Raw genomic sequence first — 21807 nt, 5'->3', positions numbered from 1 at the left:
GCAAGCTACTTCCAGCAAACCTGTCAGTCAGAGCAAACAGAGCTTGAAACCTATCCCTTGATAAAGCATAATAGCCTCCTAATGGAGCAATTTTAGGACTTGCTGCCAAGGCAAGCTGTAGAAGGGAAAATGTGGTCTTGAGAAAAAAGTAACATCTTGCCATGTGACACTTTAATACATCAGGGCTTTTGCTTATCAAATTAGATTAATGTTAGAGGTAAAGACAGGAACGTGCCTGCACACATTCAGTGCAATCTGTGTGCAAGGCTTCAGTAACATTGTTTATGACTCAAGAAACTGAGACAGCTCACGTATGCACATTTCTCACTGTCCAATAACAAACCTGAGGCAGAGGAAACTGTTAATCAGTGTTATATTTCTACGGACTAATTTCAATGGGGAAATCCCTTCTTGACGTCGGTCTGAACAACTTTTGCAGCGTAATGTAAAAATGTTAAATGCATTTTTCAGAATCTAGTTTTGACAGACTATAAGCGGCCTCTTAGCTAGTGGATCTTCAGATAATTATGCTTAAATGCGATTGACATCTTCTGACTACAAATCCACCATATGACACATTAGTAGTGCAAAGTTTTATTTAATGTTATTTAACAGCGATGTAAAAGCAAAAGAGATGCAGGAGTGCATATACACACCCAGCTCCACAAAGCAAGGCCCTACCCTGGTTTAAGTGCGAACCCCTGTACTACAGATAAGTGAATACTTTTGAATCTTCGACTCTTGGTGAAACCACAGAGGAATCTGAGGTGCAGTGGTTTGCACTGTCACTTTGCAGCCTCTCTGTGTGACACTGGCATGTCCTTGCTGCGCCTCGGTGGGTTTCCTGTGGGTGCAAAAACATTTATGTTGTCTTCTGTTGAAATCAGTAATTAGTAGCAGCTTGAGTTGATGTTGATCTGTCATAAATGTTACTTAAATTGTTGCACAAATTCCCTTTTCATCTCACACTCTACATCACTGCTCGACTACACACAGCTGAGCTGAGCCACACATGGTGTAGGGCATGTGTGAACAGAGACGTGCTTCCACAGGCTACATGTTCAATGGGGGAAAAAACGGCAGGACAGTTTCACACAGTTTTAATTTAGGCTGATAATCCCATTGAGCACCTACCTGCTCACCTTGTCTTGCTGCCTTTAGCTGCTCAGTTCCCTGTTTGAAATGCAGAGCAATCTCACTATAATTTCACTGCCAAGCGAGCCTAAATTTTGTGCTTTTTCCAGGTGATTCCTGCTGCTTTCATGTTTGGCAATCCTCTCAGAAAGATGCTGGAGCTCCTAAGAGCCTGTTTCTGAGCTGTTGCCCGTTTCACTAAAGCACTTGATGCACGCTACTTGCATGCAGATCACAAGTGGTACCAGCATCCTGTTTTCCAAAAATACTTTGTCACTTGCAAAATTGCAGATACATTTACATGTTTTACAGTCTTACAGTCTTCCTCATGTTCAAATATTACCACATCTTATAATTACACGCAGAGAAGACCAAATATATCTTCTTTGTTACATCATACATTTTTTAAATTAAATTAGATTACATTTAGATTAAATTTCACACAAAGCTGTGTCATACCGAATCATGCAGCACTTGCACATGCCTGTATCTAACCCATGCCCTAGTTTACTGACACACAGCACGCTCTCTCATTAAAAAAGAAGCATTTATGTCGAACACAATCAGGACTTGTTTGATGTTTCACTTTCACTTCTAGGTACCTTAAATACCTGTAACGTACGTCGTACTGGTTTTACATTACTTGCTAGCTACTCATTAGTGCTTTTTAGTGTGCAGTCTTCCTTAGTATTGAAAACTAAATCAAATGTTCAGTGGCCAACATGATGGCACCAAGCCTCTACAATTTTATTTCAACCGTTAGTGGTGACCTGTCACTAGATTTAACTTTAACCTGCAGTTCAGTAAAATCAATAATTGATTAAATTCCAAATCTCCACCATGTATTGCTAACGTTGCACAAACTAGTTACTCAGTGATGTTAATAGCATGCTATAATTTGATGCTTCCCTCGGTACACTCCGGTGTGGCAGTGGTTTGACTTTAGATTTTCTGATTGGTCGGTCAGGGAAGCGAACTGGCTTCTTTTGGATGTGTGAGAGTGCAGTAAGTGTTTACCACATATTTACTGCATGTTATTTACAGAGGTGTTGTTTGTGTTTTACGGTCTAGTGAGAAAGAGATGATGGAGAAAGCTAGGGAAAATTTCTGACACTATCAGATGAATGGACTTTGTCACAGCAAAAGACTTGGAGACATTTATCTGATTTTGTCGAGATTTCTCACTTTTAAAGTCTTAAAGTTGAAGTACGTAAAGTCTCACTGCTAGACGTCAGGGTTTTAAAAAACAAAAATACCTTCAGATTCAGGAGTGGAGCCTGCGGCTTAATTTGACTCAACACGGGAAACCTCACCCGGCCCGGACACGGAAAGGATTGACAGATTGATAGGATGGCCATTGTAGGACAAGCAACTCTGGCCACCAATCATCTGTAGCGAGCGTTGGCTGTCAGTCTGCTGTCTCAGCTGTGCCAGGTATCCAGGCCTAATGAATCATTGAAACGCACTTCTGTTTGATGACAATGATACTGAGGTGAGTTGTTGAGGATATTTCTGCTGTTTTTGTCATTGCAGACACAACAGGTAGATGCCTGTGAATTCTCTTCTCCTCTGCTTTGGGCATACTACTTATGTGTTTGGTCTTTAGCTACACACGTGAAATGCGATTAGGTAGAATGGTGATGTCCATCTTGGCCACTGTATTCAAGATGGCGTTGAAACAGGTTAGCTTTGAAAAGCAGCACCCGCTACTATTCTCAGTTTAGAAAAATGCATCAATTTGTTGGAAGACATTCCAACAAACTCAAAAATGGCTGACTGTACCTTTTGATGTTAGTCCTTTGGTTGGTACCATGTTGGTTTTTTGGAGCCAGAAACGACCGTATTTACATACGTGACTGGGGCACCAAGTATTATAAAATGATGTGTACAACCTGCATCCAAAAACTTGATTCTTCATGTCCAGATTATCCACCTGCCGATACGCACTAATTCACAGACTAATAAAATACTAGAACTTCTCTCAGCAGTACTGAAGCACAAACATCATGGACAGGTACATTTCTTAGGAAGGCCTAGCCCAGGGGTGGGCAGTTCCAGGCCTCGAGGGCCGGTGTCCTGCAGGTTTTAGATCTCACCTTGGGTCAACACACCTGAATCCAATGATTCATTCGTTACCAGGCCTCTGGAGAACTTCAGGACATGTTGAGGAGCTAATTTAGCCATTTAAATCAGCTGTGTTGGATCAAGGACACATCTAAAACCTGCAGGGACACCGGCCCTCGAGGCCTGGAGTTGCCCACCCCTGGCTTAGCCAAACGCAACCTACATACCCAGAATGCCCTGTGTCAGTACAAATGTCAGTCAAAAAGGTCACACAGTTACCTTTAATACTATGACAAGTAACGATACCAGTAACCACAGCCAAATATTTTGGACTTAAGCAGCTGATTATTATTTAACCCTCATTGGCCACATCTGTTTTTCCTAGTTGTTTTTTCCTGGCTCTGCACGGTGAGTAGAAAGACAATTGAAACGGGATCCGTTGTGAATTTGCAAGTCTGATCCATGTATGAGCCCACTGCACACTTTATTGAAGCAGTGTGACACTTCTTGTGCTTTCTTTCTTTGTTCCCTCCCTTGGAGCGTAAGTGGAGCACATTTCAGTGAATACTTCAGTTTTGTTTGTGTTCTTCTTTGTTTACATTTGAAGGTTTATTGAATTTGTACTGAGGATATGTACAGAATGTGTTTATAGCCTGTTTATCTCAGGTATAAAAAAGAACCCTAAAGCTTGACAGAAATAGTGATTTGATTTATAGTGTTTTATGTATATGTATAAAAACACAGGGGAAAAGAATAAATCTCATTTCTCAAAGTCTCTGGGAAATGCATAGAAATGGCAATGAACCATAATCATCTAAAAGTAAAAATGAGAAATGTGTGTGTTATCTGTGATGCTTAGCAAAGCTGTCACATCAGCTTAGTTTCAGTATATTTCAGTATTAAAATACATAGCGTGAAGTAAGTTGCACAGTGTCTGTTTTTAAACTTTACTTAATTACTTGCAGAGTCTAGCACTCAACCCTCTTAACTGCCTTACCGAGAAGAGAAAATTTAGCACATGCTAACTGTTTTTATTCAGCAGACAGAGTAACCTCAGAAGTGAGCAGAAAGTGCCTCGTTTTGAAGGATCCATAAACGTGGCTGCCTCTTCAGTGCCAATTGCTGACTGGCATATCCGAGGGACGCCTGGGGCGTCCTGACTGGGAACGGCGCGGGGGTCACCAGGGGTAGAGCTCAGCTGTGTTGCTGCTGGCTCAGAGTGCGTGTCAGTGGGCGATAAGGCAGAGGGGAGTTTGCTAGGCTAACCCGATGCGCAGTTTAGGCAGCTACCTGACTGCTTTGTTTTCCTGTGCTGTTGTTGGAAATAACAGCCTTGCTCAATCCAGTGAGGCTTATAATGAAGAGCAGATTGGATCTGGAGACTCATACATGTGAGGACAGACTTGAGCTGAATTTTTTTTTTTTCTCAAGCTAGAGCAAATACAAATATTTTTTTAGATCAAAGCTTCCAGAAACTGATCATTTCCAGGTTGAATTTTGACCATTTTCTTGTCCTCCGGATGAGATTCAAAATAAATTCATGCCATGTTGGGGCACGGTGTTTCCCAGACTCAGACTTTACTTGGGCAGGGCGCCCAGGTATATTAACGGACTCCTAAATATATCTGATGACCAGGCCACTGTTTACCATATGTGGGCCGCAACATAAAAACAACACACTGCCACTTATACATTTTCTATTTTCTTTACTGTTTAAAACAACCACTTGTCTGCTCTTTCTTTCATTTTCCCCCCACACACACCAGAGAGACTATATGCGAATGTGACATGGCACTCTGTAGAAATCTGTAGACTGCAGTTGCGTGCTAGAAATTGTCAAATTTTTGAATGGAGTCAATTGTGAGTTCACAGATGGTTAGCGCTGACAGCTAATGAAACTACCAAAAGTGATGCAGTCACATTATCTTAGATGTCTCATTTCTTAACACTGTGCTGTCAATCTCTGATACATATCTGGTCACATAACCGCACAAAGCACTTGTTAGGTTGACAGGGTTTGAACAATTAGTTACTGCTAATTTCCTGTAAAAGTAGATAACAGTAACTTTTATTCCTTAACTTTGATGGTACATCCAAATAAATATTGAAAAATATTTTGAAAGACTTAAGGCGCGATTCTGTTCTGATGACGGGCAAAAAGAGGGTCACGAAGATCTGCAGCTCAAAATGACCACCACAAGTAGGCTCTTATTATTTGGGGAGTATTGAGCATTTTATGTAACAACGTAAGATTTTTATCAATGTCCATCCTATCCATTAAATTAAATTTTAATTTATTTCAATGTATTTATTTATACAACACCAAATCACAACCACAGTTGCCTCAAGGCACTTTATATTGTAAGGTAGACCCTACAATAATACATACAGAGAAAAACCCAACAATCATATGACCCCCTTTGAACAAGAATTTTGGCAACAGTGGGAAGGAAAAACGCCCTTTAACAGGACCTTTAACCTCCAGCAGAACCAGGCTCAGTGAGGGGCGGCCATCTGCTGCGACCGGTTGGGGAGAGAGAAGGAAGACATGATAAAAGACATGCTGTGGAAGTGAGCCAGAGATTAATAACAAGTATGATTCAGTGCAGAGAGGTCTGTTTACACATGGTGAGTGAGAAAGGCCTCAGGTCAGGAGCTGATTAGACTAGCTTAGCATACACACTGGAAATTGATTAAAACAGCTAGCCTTGTTCTGACAAAAGCAAAGTACTAGCACTGCTGACTTCCACTAATATCTTATTGTTACTTTGACGGATGTAGAATTGTGCTAAGCTAGGATAACCACATCCTGAGTTCAATTACCTCTTAAAATTAAGTGTTCTGTGTGAGTTATTAGTTATTAAGTATGTTTTCTTTTGTTCTTCTTAGCCCTTCAGTTTTAACTGCCATTAAAACCTTTTTACTAACTATTTTGACTCCTAGTTTAATCTCCTTTTAGTATTTTATGTATAAATTTTGTGCACATAAATAGCTGCAGTCAGAATATTCAGGTTATGATTTGTATGGTGTGGTGGTCTGAATGGTAGCATATGAAATTAGTATGCAGATAGTTTTAGGTGTCTCAATTAAAATGCTGCTCGGTGCATTGTTTCGGCATTTCGTATTTAGTTGTTACTGTATATATCTGCACCATATAACCTCTGTATTCACATGCATTATGCACTACGTACTGTAGGTGCAAAGCGAGACAGACCCACACAATGACTGCACGCCCACGCTTAGTCATGAAGGCTGCAGAGTTATGTCTCTGTGTGTGTAGTCCGAGCAGGATGAGTGAGGGGGGCCAAACAACAGAACTGCAGGGGAGGAAGAGGAAAAAACAGAAAGAAAATAAAAGCAGATACTGGAAGGTCAGAACACACAGGAAGTAGAGATGTTTCCAGCACTCAGCCAGACTGAAATCTGTTGTTGTTTTTTCCCCTTCTCCAGTCTGAAATATAGTTTCAGCTTGTCCTCTTTCTCACCTCACAGATCATAAGATATGTTTGTGGAAGAGAAACCAAATGCATGGGTTAAAACATGTTTATATGATAAAAGAAATTAAGGAATTGAAAGATTAAATTTATAATAATACATAAATGTTGTTTGCTTTTTTTAATCTAGGCTTGCAGTTCTAAAGAATTCTTATTAGTTGCAGGGTTTCCACTTAAAATATCGTTACCTGTGTTGTCTTTGACCAGCATGATGGAATTCAACATTGCACTCAATTAGTATAGCAGTATCAGTCTGCTATAGTGCTGTTGTGAGGCACTATACAGAGCACTCCCTGTTCCTGTGATCAGAAGGCCTGTTTAGTACCATTTTTACAAGATATAAAATATCATCCCTTTAATGTGTGCAAAAACAAGTCAAGCCCAGGAATGTCTGAGAGCCCTGTGTTAACATCCGATGCGCTCTTACAAGGTCTCTTCAGATATTGGTAAGTGCGAAACAGTTACTTAATATTTCCAGGAATAAACTGCCTAGACTACTTTGTGCTTACCATTGACTTATACTGTGATGCTTGATATACTACTATGCTCTACAATGTTGAGTCACACTTCAGATTATTATATCATGAGAAATATTTTTGCAAATTCATATCATCATATAATTTTGAGGCTATGTAACCCTTTCCTAATGGTGAGTGACTAAGGCACTGAAGAATTTGTTGCCAGTATTGTAATACACCAGGTCACTGGACTTGGCAGGAACACTGGGTTAACTTCTGAAAACATTTGAGCCTTCAACACTTCAGCCCAACAGTCTCAGTCATCTGACCGCCAATCTTTGCAAAAGCTCTAAAATGACCTAGCTTGCTTTAATTTTGGAGTTTTTAGCTGCGCTATACTATCTCTATCTGCAAAACAGGAAGATGGGATGAACAACACTATGCCATAGCTCTTATTGTCGCAGTGTCAACTCTGCTGGTGTCATTTTATATTCATTGTCTCATAGTAATTTTTTAAACTACTTTTAGTTCCCTTAAACAACTAAAATTTCAACAGTTTGTACTTAAAATATTAAAAGGAGATTAAACTAGCTATCAAAATATAGTTGGTAGGAAAAAAGTTCAACAACTAAACAACTAAAAGAACTTTTAGTTCCCTTAAACAACTTTTAGTTCCCTTAAACAACTAAAATTTCAACAGTTTATACTTAGAATATTAAAAGGAGATTAAACTAGCCGTCAAAATATAGTTGGTAGGAAAAAAGTTCAACAACTAAAAGAACTTTTAGTTCCCTTAAACAAAATCTTTACATTTGGGTTTTGAATTCAGTTTAAATGTGGTTCTTTAATGGCAGTTTGTGGCTTGGAAAATACTTTGGCAATGGACGTGTTTACTGTCTCCGATTGGTCGTGTGCTGTAAATGATAACAAAAAGTCCTTAAATTGTTAAATATTTTCAAAAAGGGGCTCTATAGATATGCATATCTATACTGTAGAATCCACATAATATATATATATTTTAGCTGGCTCTGGTTCATTAATCAAATTTACCACCAGCATAATTCCTTTCCCCCACCACCACCTACATTGACCCGAAAACCTCTGGGGTCAACCTCATAACAACCCCTTATTTAAGCTTCTGATGAAATGGCTGTAATGTAGGTTAAATTTCAACACCATGGACCTCTGGATGCTTGTTAATAAGTCACTGCTTTCAGGCACTCACAGGCAGTTACCTGGCGCAGGGAATCATTTATAAACCCCCCTCATCAGCGTTAATGTGGATGCCCAGAAACAGAATACTCCCTTGTATTTGTTTTGGAGGGTGTGTTTCATACTGAAACTCTCATGATGATTCGCTTCTAGCTTATGTGCTTAAAGACATGCTTAAGAAGCCAGGCAAGATTTTGTTCTTTGCGTTCTTCTTCTTTACCCCCCAGAAAAGTGTGTGCGTGTGTGTCATTTTAATAATTAATAGCAGTTTGTCTCAGAAGTTCTTTTAGAGTTATTTTTTTGCATAGATGCATTTTGGTGCCTCCCAGACAGGTCTAGCCAGAGCCAGTGGATGATTTCCAGCATTTGTTAGAAAAGCATAAAGCAGACTTGTTAATGGGGGTTTCATTTACTCAAGCATAACACTGTTTTGTTGATCGGTTTTGTTTTCAGCACATCAGCTCTACTCTGTTGGGCTAAGTATATTAACAGCTTCCTGACTATATATATATATATATATATATATATATATATATATATATATATATATATATATATATATATATATATATATATATATATATATATATATCTGTTTACTTATTTTAGCAATTTCTTTATTTGTCTGAGAGACTGGCACCATTCGCAGTCCATTTAGTAGGATTTATTTGCCCTTATTTAGAAAGTTCAGTTGCCGCTAACTAGCTAGCCCCAGACCTTTTGCAGCTTTTATTTTTCCTACTGACTGGCCTCCTGCCATTTTTTGCTGTCACAGCCAACCACAGTTTAATTTAGCTGTTTTCCCAAAGAGGATCTCCTCCTGCTGTTGGGTGAACTCACACTTCACCATTTTGGGCTTGAGCTGCTGACAGTACTCCATCTTTGAATGCTTTAGGTCCACTTCCAGAAGCTACAGCAAGCGGAGCTACTCCAGGTTCATAGGCTGGACTGCAGAACAGAAACTGCAGTCCAATATGGTGTAATGGGTAAAATAATAATTGTATATTGCTCAGTTATTTGTCACAAAATACTTAGAACATAAAGTAGCGGCAGATAGATTTCTGGTAGCGCTACTGCTTCTACGGTGCATTGATAGATACCTAGTCTTCCCCCTTAATAGCCCATTGTGAGCCAGAAAAAACCCAACTTCTAAGTTATTTAGGCTTAGTGAATTTAAAATTTAATCTCTCAAAGATATGTTTTTACCCAGTTTTCATGAATGCAAGTTATATTTATTTAAAGATTTTAGCTAGCAGTGATATTTTTGTTCTGACAATTTATTTCTGTAATTTCAATGAATAGAAACGTTAAAAGGTTTTTAAATTCAGATGTAAAACAAGGATAAGTTTCAGTTTAGATATGAAACTACAAATTAAGCTAGCTAACTGGCTGACTCCTTCTCATGGCCTGTAGTAAAAACAGAAACATGCTAAAGGGGACGTGGCTGCCTCCCTCTGAGAAGTTACATCACCCCGCTCTCAGGGTTTGCATCTATCTATTAAGACTCTCCCTATAAAACAAGTCTAACAGGGCAAACGTCGCAAACCAACAGGTTCACCAACATTATCTTCCAACTTACTTGGATGAGTTCGCGAGGGTTGATTTTCCCCAAACTGCTGCAAACATCATCCTCCCCACCAAGGCTCTGACAGCAGTTAGGTTGTCAAACTAATCATGACTATATATAATATTTCTCTGCAGCTGAGCGTGATTTGCGTCTTACAGGAAATGGGTGATGTTTTAAGGTGCCATACAGAGTGATAGCATGAGTGCATTCTGATCAGGGAATTCAGGTTTTACTAATGACAGCCCTGTGGTGCAGTGTGTGAACCAAAAGTGCACATCAATCACAACTTTATCTTTACACATATCAAATAAGGAAGATGTGCCGCCTCAGACGGACAGCACACATTGGTTAGTTGTGGCCTAGTGTTTAAACTGCTGACGTTGCTTAACTCTCGCGCTCAGCGAGCAACTTTGAATGCACCCCTGAGCTAAGGCGAAACTCCAGTGGCATGAGCGCCAGTTTCGTCGTGAGTTGACATCTGCACTATGATTGTACCCGATCTCTCTCCCTCTCTCTCTCTCTCTCCTTTGCTCGCTGCCTGGTCAGAGCTTGCCAAACTGTCTGTCAGGCTATGGCTTCGTCCCTCAGGGGACAAAGCTCCCGTTCTTCCTGGGGAAAGCCCCCACCCTGCCGGAATTCTCCCCTCGCCTACGGGTTGCAGGGCAGGGAGGAGGGAGAGGGAGGAAGGTAGAGAGAGCACAGAGGTCGACCCGATGTCGGCATTTAAAGACCAGCACAGATCATTTTGGCCATGGAGCGATACTATGCACTCTTTCATTTGACCTTTTTGCTTTTTGTTGAAAAGAATTAGTTTTTTTGTGTTGTCCAGATTATTATTCCTTTTAAAAAAATGCACACCAAGTATGGCGCGAGTTTTCAGTCAATGCCGGCTTAGTATCCTCGGGTAATTATCAGTCCAACTCTAGCAGAAACTAACAGGGGTGAGGAATCATACCATACATAGGAACAAGTGGTGAGAGATGGAGATGTAGCTGCAGTTTGGAATTATAGGGAAGAAGATAATTAAGTGAGGTGCAGAGTGAAGAGGCAGACTTTTGGATGTGAAAGTTTATAGCCTTTGTCGCTGCATGCACTGTATGTTCAGTGTCCTTGACGAGGGCGTGAGCCTAAGCCAGACGTTGCTTTTTGTATGTCAGTACCTGCCAGTGACTGTTTAAGTCCACTTTAGCGAATTTTTCTATGCCTGCGAAACGTCCTTTTTTTCAAACGTCGCATAATACAGTTTACATTAGCAGCTGTGGTGGATCTAATGTGCTCCGTTCATAGTAGTTTTTGAAACACTTGATCCATAAAGGATAACTAATAATATCCTGTTTTGTCATTATTTGAGTGTAATAATAAAAATTCAAAAACGAACTAAATGAAACAATACTGTCAATGAAAAACAAAGTAAATTTCATAACACATTCTGCTTCATATAGCTATGGTAGACAAGTGTATTTAGCCAACCACAAACCGCAGCCTCGGTATGAGCAAGGGATCAAAACGGGGAGGAGGAAAATTATGGAGATGAGTGAAAACAAGAAAAAAGAGAAAAGGCTTGGTGGCCTTTTTTTCCAGTGAAGTTATAAATGCCCATCGAAATGATATAAATTGACCAACATTTCTTATGTTATATAAATTTGTTGCACCTGCTTTTGTTCTATAAGGTAAAATATACCTAAAAGTTGGTGCAAGCAGGCTTTGCACCAACTTTGTAATAAAGTAATAGAGTCCAGTAGCACTCTATTTCCAGTCCTAGACACTATAACTTGTTGCAGTTTGGGTAAAATTATCAAGTTTAATACCTTTAAAAAAATAAAATAAAAATCTGAAATAATATTGCTGCATTGAATAAAAATAGATGTTTGTTTGTATACTCTGTCAATTTACTGGCCAAGAAAACTGCAACTGGTGCATCTCTACTGAAAACTGGACTACAACAAAAAGTCAAAGCATGTTTTTTGATAGGCTTGATGGTTAATCTGTGACAGAATATTAAGAGACCCTTTCCCATTAGTATTTGCCAGTAAATCTGGGGTAATGTCAGTAAATGTGAGCAGAACAAGAAGCCTTGCTTCTTAAATGCCATGTGAAGAATGTGGGGAATGTATAATAGCCCATATTTGTCCATGAGGCACCGCTGCCTTTATCAGTCAGGTAAGCACATGTTTAATCAGTGCTGGAAAGACCCCTGAAAAAAAGCCATGACTCTGGGATTCTGTTGCAGAGTTGACTCACTCCCACAGCCGCTATCATATCTAGGCCACCGCTGGTAGGAGTCATGTCTGCAACTGACACACTCTTGTTTCTGAACAACAAACAATGCTAAACAGAGTGCCGTTGCCATGGAGAACAGTCATGGTGTTTTTTGTGGTGACATTGTTGGTTTCGTGCCTCTCAATCAGGAAGACACTCTGACTGGGCAAGCCCGATCTAGTCGTGATATTTGCCGTTATCCTTTGAAGGAGAGCTGGATTTCCTGCTCTTTTTACCTCTTTGGTTCACACACCTCCTTAAAATGTGATTAATATGGGAGACAACAGGGGAGGTAGATAAAAGCACTCCCGTATCCCTCCATGTTATGATTTTAGTTCAGTACAATTTATTTGTAGACTTCCTTTCTTAATGAATTTATTGCTTCACATAGTTTTGAAGATATCAGCAGCACAATTATTATTATGTGGGTCAGTGGCTGATTTGGACACGGAGTTTAGCCACACGGTGTCCAGTAAGCAGCTGACTAGCACGCCATTTGCCGTCAGTGTGACGGTGGTGGTCAGAGGAGGATGGCCGAACAGGAGCTAAACTGTGAATGCACTCTGCCTCAGATCAGGAAGTGGAAGAAGAATGTCATGTGTACATGTGCTGAGACTTTGTTTCGTGTGTTTGTTTCTCTGTGTGGTTGCATGTGTGCACGCGTGAGTTTGAGTATAGCTGTAAGTGCAAGCACATTTATGTGCATAAGTTTTGTTTGTTTATTGTGTGTGTTATGAAACCGTCTATCACCTCTGCTCTGGTGTGTGTGTTTATTTACTTATTTATTTGTTTATTTATGTATTTTTTTAATTTATGGCCCTGTTGGCTTTTGCAGTAAATCTCTGCAGGATTGTGATGGATTCATGCCTACTTTCCCCCCCCTACAGAATGCCTCTGTGCTCAGACCTGTTAACATCACATAATCGATGGAATGTTTGCTAAATAACAGTCTAGAAGTTTCTACATATCGTCCATGCAGCTGCAACGTACATGCAGACTTTGGAAATGACTACTTCTTTGGCCTTCTTCTCTCCCTACTGCACAATATATAATAAATGGTGACACTGCTACTGGGAATCTAGAATGAAATGTATAGTTTATACTTTTATTTGTGTAAAGTAAAAGTCGTAACATTACTGCTAACCTGCTCCTACGTGATTTCAAGTGAATGTGACACAGAGTGAGACATCAAATTCATAAACTGTGGACGCATGAATAATCTTAAAAATTTCTTTACTTGTCATCAAAAGTTATTAATAAATGATCTGTTGCATAGATCTCGTTTCCCCCTCATTTCCATTGGATAAATGACTTCATTCCTGTGACCGCCAACTCTGAGGACTGGTGTCGTGTCAAGGGCTGATGATTGGTCCACCTGTCGTAGCGCACCCGTGGGATTTACTCTGCACCTCGGTTTGTTTGTGTGAACTAGTTCAGTGGTGTGTTTTCATGCCTTCCTTTTAATTTTTGTGTGTGTGTGTGTGTGTGTACATTTTTCTCATATTTGAATGCTTGTGTGCATCTGGGAATATTGCTAAAAATCAAATGTGGCAAATGTGTGTTAAGTGCCTGTGTGTGCATCGTTTTGCAAATGTAGTGTGTGTGTGTGTGTGTACACAGTTATCTATAGCTCTGCTTTCTAGCCCAGCCACTTACAGCTGTGCCCCATGTTCCTCTATCATATGATAACAATCAACAGTCAGCTACTCTCTCTCTCTGTGACACCTCTGCTCGCTCCCTCACAGCACCAACACTTCCCGCTGCTCTGTCTCACTCTGTGTCTGCAGCCATGTGACCCCTCTTAACCTCTGTTTACTAAAATAGCAATAAGCAGCCGTCGGTGGGAACTTTATTTTCCCCCCTTCAAAAAAAGCCAGATCCTTGTTAGAGCAGGCTAATAGACAGATATCAACGTCACTGCCCGGAAGTAGGGTCATGGCACAGAGATCGAGCATCCTGGTGGAAATGGGGGTGACTGACCAGGGCTTGTTTTCACTAGACGCTGACCAGCAGTAGGACAAAAGAAGTAGAGCAAGGGATCAGGGCCTGTTGCAGTAAATACCCCCACCCCTCCCTGTGGCCTGTGGAATTGACAGAAACAGTGACTCAGGCAAAGAATGGACAGAAATTGATTTTCTGCAGAAAGGTTAAATGTGCAGCAGTAGAGGCTTTTTTTTGTTTTGGCTGTTGGCTTCTTTTGCTACTTCATTGTTTGGGTCTTCGTTGTGAGGCAGAAGTCGATAATTAAGCAAAAAAGTTGGTGGTCGACATGCTTTTAAAGCCCCCCCCATTTAAAAAGCTTTCGGTCTATAAGAATATAAGGTAAAAGCCTCAACTTATCGTCTTGCTTTGCACCTACCCATCATCTTACAGACAGAATGGACAAAATAATATGCACGGCTGTGGATGGTGTCTCTATGACCAGGGAGCACAATTTGTCATGCAAGTACATTATGAAAGAACCGTGTCTCCTATTCCCTCCAATGTTCTCACACACAGAGCAGACAACACAACCTCTTGTGATGCATTCCTTTGTGACGTCAAACTTGCTGCCTCTGGGCTACGAGGCACAGCACAGGATGTCTGAACAAAAGAGACGGAGAGAGGGAGGGCGAGAGTCGGTTTTATATCTGGAAAATGATAAAAATTCATATATTTGTGGATAAAGAAAACAGAGAGAGGAGAAAATAGATTTTTCAGTGAAGTCGAGGGGAGGAAAAAAAGGGAAAGAGAGCCGAGCCTAGAGAGTCGGAAAGTGACTGCAAATAGTTGGAGTCTTACTTCCCTATAATAAGTGAAATTCTTTGCTGCTTCTCCTCCCTGAGTTTGACAGCCAGCCTTGCCCTAAGCGATGCCCACTCTGCCAGCAAAGGGGAAGAGAGGCACGGCTGCCGATCTCACTGAGACATGTGATACAGAGTCACACTGCAGCGACAGAAATCCTCAGCTTTATATTCTGCTTTCATAGAAACCTGCCTGGCGAGGCTTTCGGTGCTGCAAGATTTCCTGACACTGACTGGTTAACAAAATATAGAACTTATTGCATTTTATACTTTGACTTTGCTTAGAGTTTCACACAATCCCAGTATGAAGAGTTCTGGTAATGTGTAGGTCAAAAGCTGTGCGTTACTGAGTGTTTTACATGTTATTTTAGTTATACTCCATGCAATTATACTGCATGTTATAATTGCATTCGAATGCAATTATAAGAACCTGCCACACATTTGCTTTCTTATGATTGAGCACCTTCTTCCCTGCCTGAAGCGTAAATATACCTCAGATTCATGCATGTAGAAAATATAATATCCTCATACTGGCAATACTGAAGATATATGCTAGGGCTGGGCTACACGGTAATATCGGTGTAATATTGGGCAACGATAGGAAAATTAAATATCGCGATAGAATATGGGTGAAACGCGCAGAATGAGAAGAGCGAAAGTGGATCGTTAAATGAAACGGATGAACCAGAATTGGTTTGTAAAAATGCTGCAACTTCAGTGGTGTGGAACTGGTTTGGCTTTCATCTGTCAGATACACAACAGAGCACTATTTTTGGTAGAGCATGCTAGCGGGCCGTCGTTATTACCGTGTTTTTTGGAAAATACAGCACACTTAAAATCAATCCTTTGATTTTTCTGAAAATCGACAGTGCCCCTTATAATCCCGTGTGCCTTATGTATGAATTCTGGTTGTGTTTACTGACCTCGAAACGATTTTATGTACACGGCGCTTGAAAATCTGTCAAATGTTTTAGTACGACTTTGCTAAGCTACAAAACGGCACCGCTTGATGGATTGTCGGAGCATTATGGCTACCGTAGGCAGGCGCCTCGCGGAGTGATACGTACTGTGCTTCAACATAATATTACCGTGTTGTGTGTGCATAACCCCTTTTTAGGTTTTGTGGATATTATACATGGTTATGCTGAGGACATGTCGGCCAATTTCCACTGGAAATGCCTTTTGTTTAAACTGTCAGCAAGGAATTTGCATTTGCACTGTTAAAGTTTTATATAACTTTAATGCACATAAAAAAACAGCTGCTCGTTTAAGTGAAAATACATTTATGTTTGGTTTTTTTTGGTTTTTTTTGCACTAATAAAGTTGAGGAGTTGTAAAGTATTTTGTCTAGTGTCAATTATATCGTCAGTTATCGTTATCGCAAATTTTCAAATGTATATCGTGATAAATATTTATGGTCATATCGCCCTGCTCTAATATATGCACACATACACTAGTCATTATAAGCACACAGGCATTAACAATAAGGACAGTTTTTTACCAACATTGTCAGGTGTGCATAAATCTAAAGTAAAAAAGGAACTTATGTGAAACAGAGAACTAAAAGACCTTTAGACCATTACATTATGTTCATATTAAAGAAAGCCAAAGTTTCAGATAATTTATCAAACAAAGTGTCATTGAAGCAATTCACTGGACATTTTAGGCTTTAAAAATTAGAGCCCAGTGAAATGGGTGTTTTTAGTTTCTGTACAAATACCGATTGTAACAAAGTGGCCTTTTGTGGCTGGAGATGAAGGCTGAGGCAGAGTACTTTGGAAACAAGAGGTGTTTATTTGTCCACATATAATATAACTCCGTGGATAATGAATGCCAGGTCAAGCCTTCAAGCAGCAGCACAAATCGGTGTCTAATGACAAATGGCAGCCTTAAATACTCTCAGCTATTATAGGACTAAACCATTATTTACTCACAGGTGAGTTTACCTCAATTCCACCATCTATATACAACACATACTTTAATAAATAAGCATATACATTTTACCATTTTCTAATAATAATTAAGTATTTAATATTTTAACCTTACACCTTAGCATCATTATGAAAATACCTAAAACCCATGTACAGAAATTCCCCACATCGCCCAGAACCTTTAACACCAATGCTCCGATATTTTGATATGTCAGCCGATATGTATGTAGACGCAGTATAAACAGGCTATATGAACAGAACTATGATAAATGCAATAAGGAACAGTAGTGCTGCCTTATATTAAATAAATCAATGTTGGATTGACAGGAAAGTGCATTACCTAATTTACTTGAGAGGACAAAAACAGGAACCCACTGGAAGCTTCCTCTGTATCAAATTACAACTGACCAAATCAAAGATAAGATATTTTTTAATAGAGCCGAGAAATTTATCAGCGCGCCGACATTACTGACAGTCTGATATTATCGGCTGCTATTAGCTTTTTCCGAACTATCAGTATCAGCATTTGCAACAGTTGAAAAGCAAAAATTAAAAAAGTAAACCGCTTAAATTATGAGCATTAATGTTGCTCAGTTTTCCTAACAGAGGGCACGTTGCCACTTCCCTGTTGGTTGCACTCGTGTTTGGAAACACAGCAATCATCTGACCAGAGTTGGGCACAGCATAAATGAGTAAATAAATAACTACACACGATAAATGTCAGGGAAATCTGTTTATTTTTTGTGTGTCTGAAATGGGGGGAAAAAAAGATCATATTTTTAAAGCACGAAATATCGGAACAGGTCCTACGTCTGAGTATTATTTAAATTCTAAAACGTTCAATAATCTACTTTGGCTCTCTTTAATATGAACACTGTAATGCTATATGTAGCCAGTAAGGAAAAACACAAGATTACATCTTTTAAAGAGCTGTTTAGACTTATAGCTGTGGGTTCTGCTTGCTTTGAACATACTTGTAGCTCAGCAGTCAGATGGCGGTCTGCAGGCGCCAGATAAGAGGCTGGAAAAATGAGTGTCACTAATGAAAATAGAATACAGGAATAAGCTTTACTTGCAATATTGCAGTAATATTTTTTTGTTTGTGCAGTTGAGATGGGTGCACACTGTGAGCTCTTGTAAGGCTCTTCTGTGTGTAAGGGCAGCAAGATGAAAGATGTTTCTTTTTTTGAGTTTGAGTTGTTGAGTTTGTGCAAATAAATATCTTGCGATGGCATTTTTAAATGCTGCACTTCATCTAATAGGCTGAAGGAGATATTTTTTATCATTTCTTTCTGCACCTTTTAAAACTGATCCACATCAGGCAAAAGCACCAGCATAAAAGAAATGGGTGTTTGAATTGAATTGAAAATACATTTTACTGCAACTATTAAGGCCTTGCTCATTTATAAATTATTATTTTCAGAAGTCTCTGTGGGATAAGTGATTCTAACAGGGTATCGCAATATTAACCATGCATCCAGGCCCTCTATACAGTGAGTAGTGAGTGATTTCAGAAAATGTAAGTCATTCTGAATTTGGCAATAAGAAGCTGCATAAAATGCAGTAAATATAAAATAAGCCAATAATTATTTCTATAGGTAACATTTTTATTAGTTAAGTATCAAAGTGAAGTGGCTGTAGCTAACGTTAGCTGGTTATACAGAACAATTTTGTATTTTTAATGTATTTGGCTGTGTGATAACCCATTTAGTAGTTGCCCGAGGTTTAACAGTTAAAGAGGTTTGATATTGTTTAAAGTGTATATCATTAACTGTTATTAAAACAGTCTATATAGTATATAATTGCTGCTCCTTTAGCTAACAGGAGCTAGCTGGCTAAATTTGAGAATAGTTATTGAGCTAGCTTAAGAAATGCGGTGGTGATTTTGCTAACAGGCTAGTTTGAGGATAAAAAATTTAATGGGGGGGATGATTAAAAACAGAAAGGCTGGAAGACTTTTAATTTGGGTATCATAAGAAATACTTCTTTATTGGAGTCACCGAACACATTTGTTTTAGAAATGGTGCTTCCTCTATATATTTCCTCATGTGGCCAACATGTCGAGCCAGTTCACTGACAGCACAGCTCAGTTCAGCTGAGGGTGGAGACAGAGTCTGGCCCAGCTCCCAATCGTGCACAGGTCAGCTTGATGTGCTAACGTACTATATAGCTTATTGTGTACGCTGCCAATCACCTACCACTGCCAGTCTAACTAGGCAGAGGTTTATGTAGTTCCATCGATTGGTCAAATTGAAGCAAATTATGTTTGTCGACTTGAATTTTAGAGGCCTAAAATAAGAGGAAGAGGAAGTGAAAAAGAAACTGACAATGTGTGAATGTGCGTATTGAAGACATTGCTCAGTTTAGTGTGACGTTTTGTCTTTTTTTTCCCCTGCTACTAGCAAGACAAGTGCATCTCTGCAGCGATGCATTTCAATGACTTTTAACCAAAACACATTTCTCGACTTGCATAGTAAACATTTTTATTAATTTGTCTCCCCCCCACCCTTTCCTTTCTACCTACCATCTACATCGTCTTCCTGAAGTTCTTCTGGCTGAGCCCATAGAAAATGAATGTATGGAGGGGTTGACGTTGAAGATTACAGACTTTGGCCTGGCAAGAGAATGGCACAAGACCACAAAGATGAGCACCGCTGGCACCTATGCCTGGATGGCCCCAGAAGTCATCAAGTCCTCCACGTTCTCCAAAGGCAGTGATGTCTGGAGGTAAGTCTGTGAATGTGTGTCCTTATAAACAGTTTGTTATTAAAAGACTGTTGTGGCCTGGGAAAAGAGATGATGTAATTCTCAACACCTTACAAGAATAGTTTTACATTTGAGCAAATATGATTCTTTCCTTTCCTGCAGACATTAAATTAACAAAAGATTGTCTGCCGCCATTGCCTTCGCCATCCAGCCTACTCACACAACACAAAAAATTAAAAAGTGATTTATTTACTACAAAAAGTTCACCTTTTTCATACAGTGTCACAGTCTCTTCTGCATTTTGCAATCAGTCATTGTCAGGCTTGTTTCCCTGCGCGAAACAGTGAGAGGGCAGGGAGGAGCACATCAGGGAAGGGAGTAGCTGAGGAGAGGATGGTGTTACTGGAGTTGATGACTCCCACAACTTGTTGGCCAACTTAAAGTGCAAGAAAAGCTTCTTGACAAGTGTTGTTTTGTCTAAAACTAAAGGTGAAGAGTAACACCCATCCTCCCAAAGCACCCAGTCTAGGGGAAACCACTCTCACTCATATATATGTATATATAAAGGAAGGCCTGAAGGCTATTAGCTTACCTTAGCAATAAAGGAGAACAGGATAGGGAAGCGCCCAGCCTTGCTTTGTGGAAAGTTTATAACATCCACCCACCACCATGGCTAAAGCTTATTGTTAATTAATTGGCATTGTTCCAGGCTAGCCGTTTCCGCTTTTACAGCCTTCATGCCAAGCTTAGCTAATGAATCTTCAAGCAAGCTTCAGCAAGAAATTTACTGGTAAAAGGAAAGGGAGGTATCAGGAGACTTGAGATATCTCAAAATCCTTAAAATTGTTAGCAGTTTAATCATCGGCAAGGTGACTTTACTGAAGGAGCTCATATATGTCCGTGTTTTCTGTTGGTATTGTTGAAGAATTTGAAATTGGTCTTTTGAAGCTTTGTGTGTATGTAGACTTGTCGTCCAAAGGACAAAGTGATGGGTTAGAATTAGAGGGTGAAAGAACAGAGAAGTGATAGTGGGAGACTCTGTGATGAAGAGATGGAGGGACAGAGTGATGGATTGCAGCAAGGCTGCCACGACCATGTGATGGCGTCTCTTCAAAAAGCTGCTCTGTGCTTTGTTGTGGGACATGTGTGCTGCACACTGTCCCATTGTCTCCAGTATAGACGGAGAAGGAGGCCACACACCCGACCTAACCGCAGCCCTTTATCTGGGAATATCTTTGTGTGTGTGTGTGTGTGTGTGTGTGTGTGTGTGTGTGTGTGTGTGTGTGTGTCTGGCCACATCTACACAGAGTCCCTTGATTATGGCTTGTGGTTTTATAATAATGCCTTAAACAACTGTGTGATTTGTTGAGAGGGGATTTGTGATTGAAGTGCACAGTACATGAATTTGCATTTGGAATAAGGCAGCAGGGATGTTTTCACTGAGCAACAGATAAAACTATTAAAAAAAAAAAGCATGATAACTCTAATGTGCTGTGGTTTAATTGTAATCCTATAGATGTGAACTTCTACATACAGATCCTATATGAAACCAGCTCAGCAGGCAGGCAGTTTCCATAGCCTTTGTCCATCAACTGCAAACCCACACAAAGTGAAATTTCACTGCAGAATCTGGAAACCGGTGAAACGAGCAAACAGGCAGGCAGCCCCACTCTGAAGAAATGAAGGCTAATCTTTGTTTTTGTATTCTTTCTCATCTGTCCACGGCCGCTCGTCTCCAAAGCCACCATGCGCAGACGACGACCGCTTCGGGGCGAGCCGGCGAGCGGCGTTTCTGCATAGTCACAGTGTGTGGAAGTTGTAATTAAAGAACTAAATAAAAAAAGGCTGCGGCCTGCGCTCTCCACTTAGTGAGCCTGCAGTGTGTGTTCAGTCAGGTCCGGGCGAGGGCTAATTGACAGTGTGGGAGATCCAAGTCCTACGCCACACTTCATCTTCTTAGGACACAGGGCTGATCCCATTGTGTGGGCTCAAAAGTCCTGTGTGTGTGTGTGTCTTTGTGTACTTGTGTTTGCGCAAGTTTTGCATGCATGAGTTCACAGTGCTATGTAAGCACGTGTTTCATCAAGCAGAAATATTCCACTGCACAAAGACCTCTTGGTTCTCTGTCACCGCTGTCATAGAGAAGGTATAAAAGATAATCTTTGCTGTACAAAGCATGAATTGGAATGAAAGATGACC

General features: G+C 40.1%; 1 protein-coding gene across 2 annotated transcripts in view; it reads left to right on the top strand.

Moving 5' to 3' along the window:
* LOC147336201 (mitogen-activated protein kinase kinase kinase 11) overlaps positions 1-21807 on the top strand; it is a 50207-nt gene that overhangs the window by 6264 nt on the left and 22136 nt on the right. For both annotated transcript variants that reach the window (XR_015128217.1, XM_086285256.1), the window contains exon 2: positions 19449-19629. Coding sequence is in view for 1 of the 2 variants with exons in the window: in XM_086285256.1 (XP_086141382.1) it covers positions 19449-19629 (181 nt within the window). In the remaining variant the exon portion in view is untranslated. The remainder of the gene's footprint in view (positions 1-19448; positions 19630-21807) is intronic.

The sequence above is a fragment of the Aulonocara sp. 'chitande type north' Nkhata Bay genome, linkage group LG3 (genome assembly GCF_057382095.1).
Source record: "Aulonocara sp. 'chitande type north' Nkhata Bay isolate Kocher_YH1m ecotype deep benthic linkage group LG3, A_spYH_male_GT1.1, whole genome shotgun sequence".
Lineage (NCBI taxonomy): Eukaryota > Metazoa > Chordata > Actinopteri > Cichliformes > Cichlidae > Aulonocara > Aulonocara sp. 'chitande type north' Nkhata Bay.
This window is presented reverse-complemented; position numbering and strand designations above follow the sequence as displayed.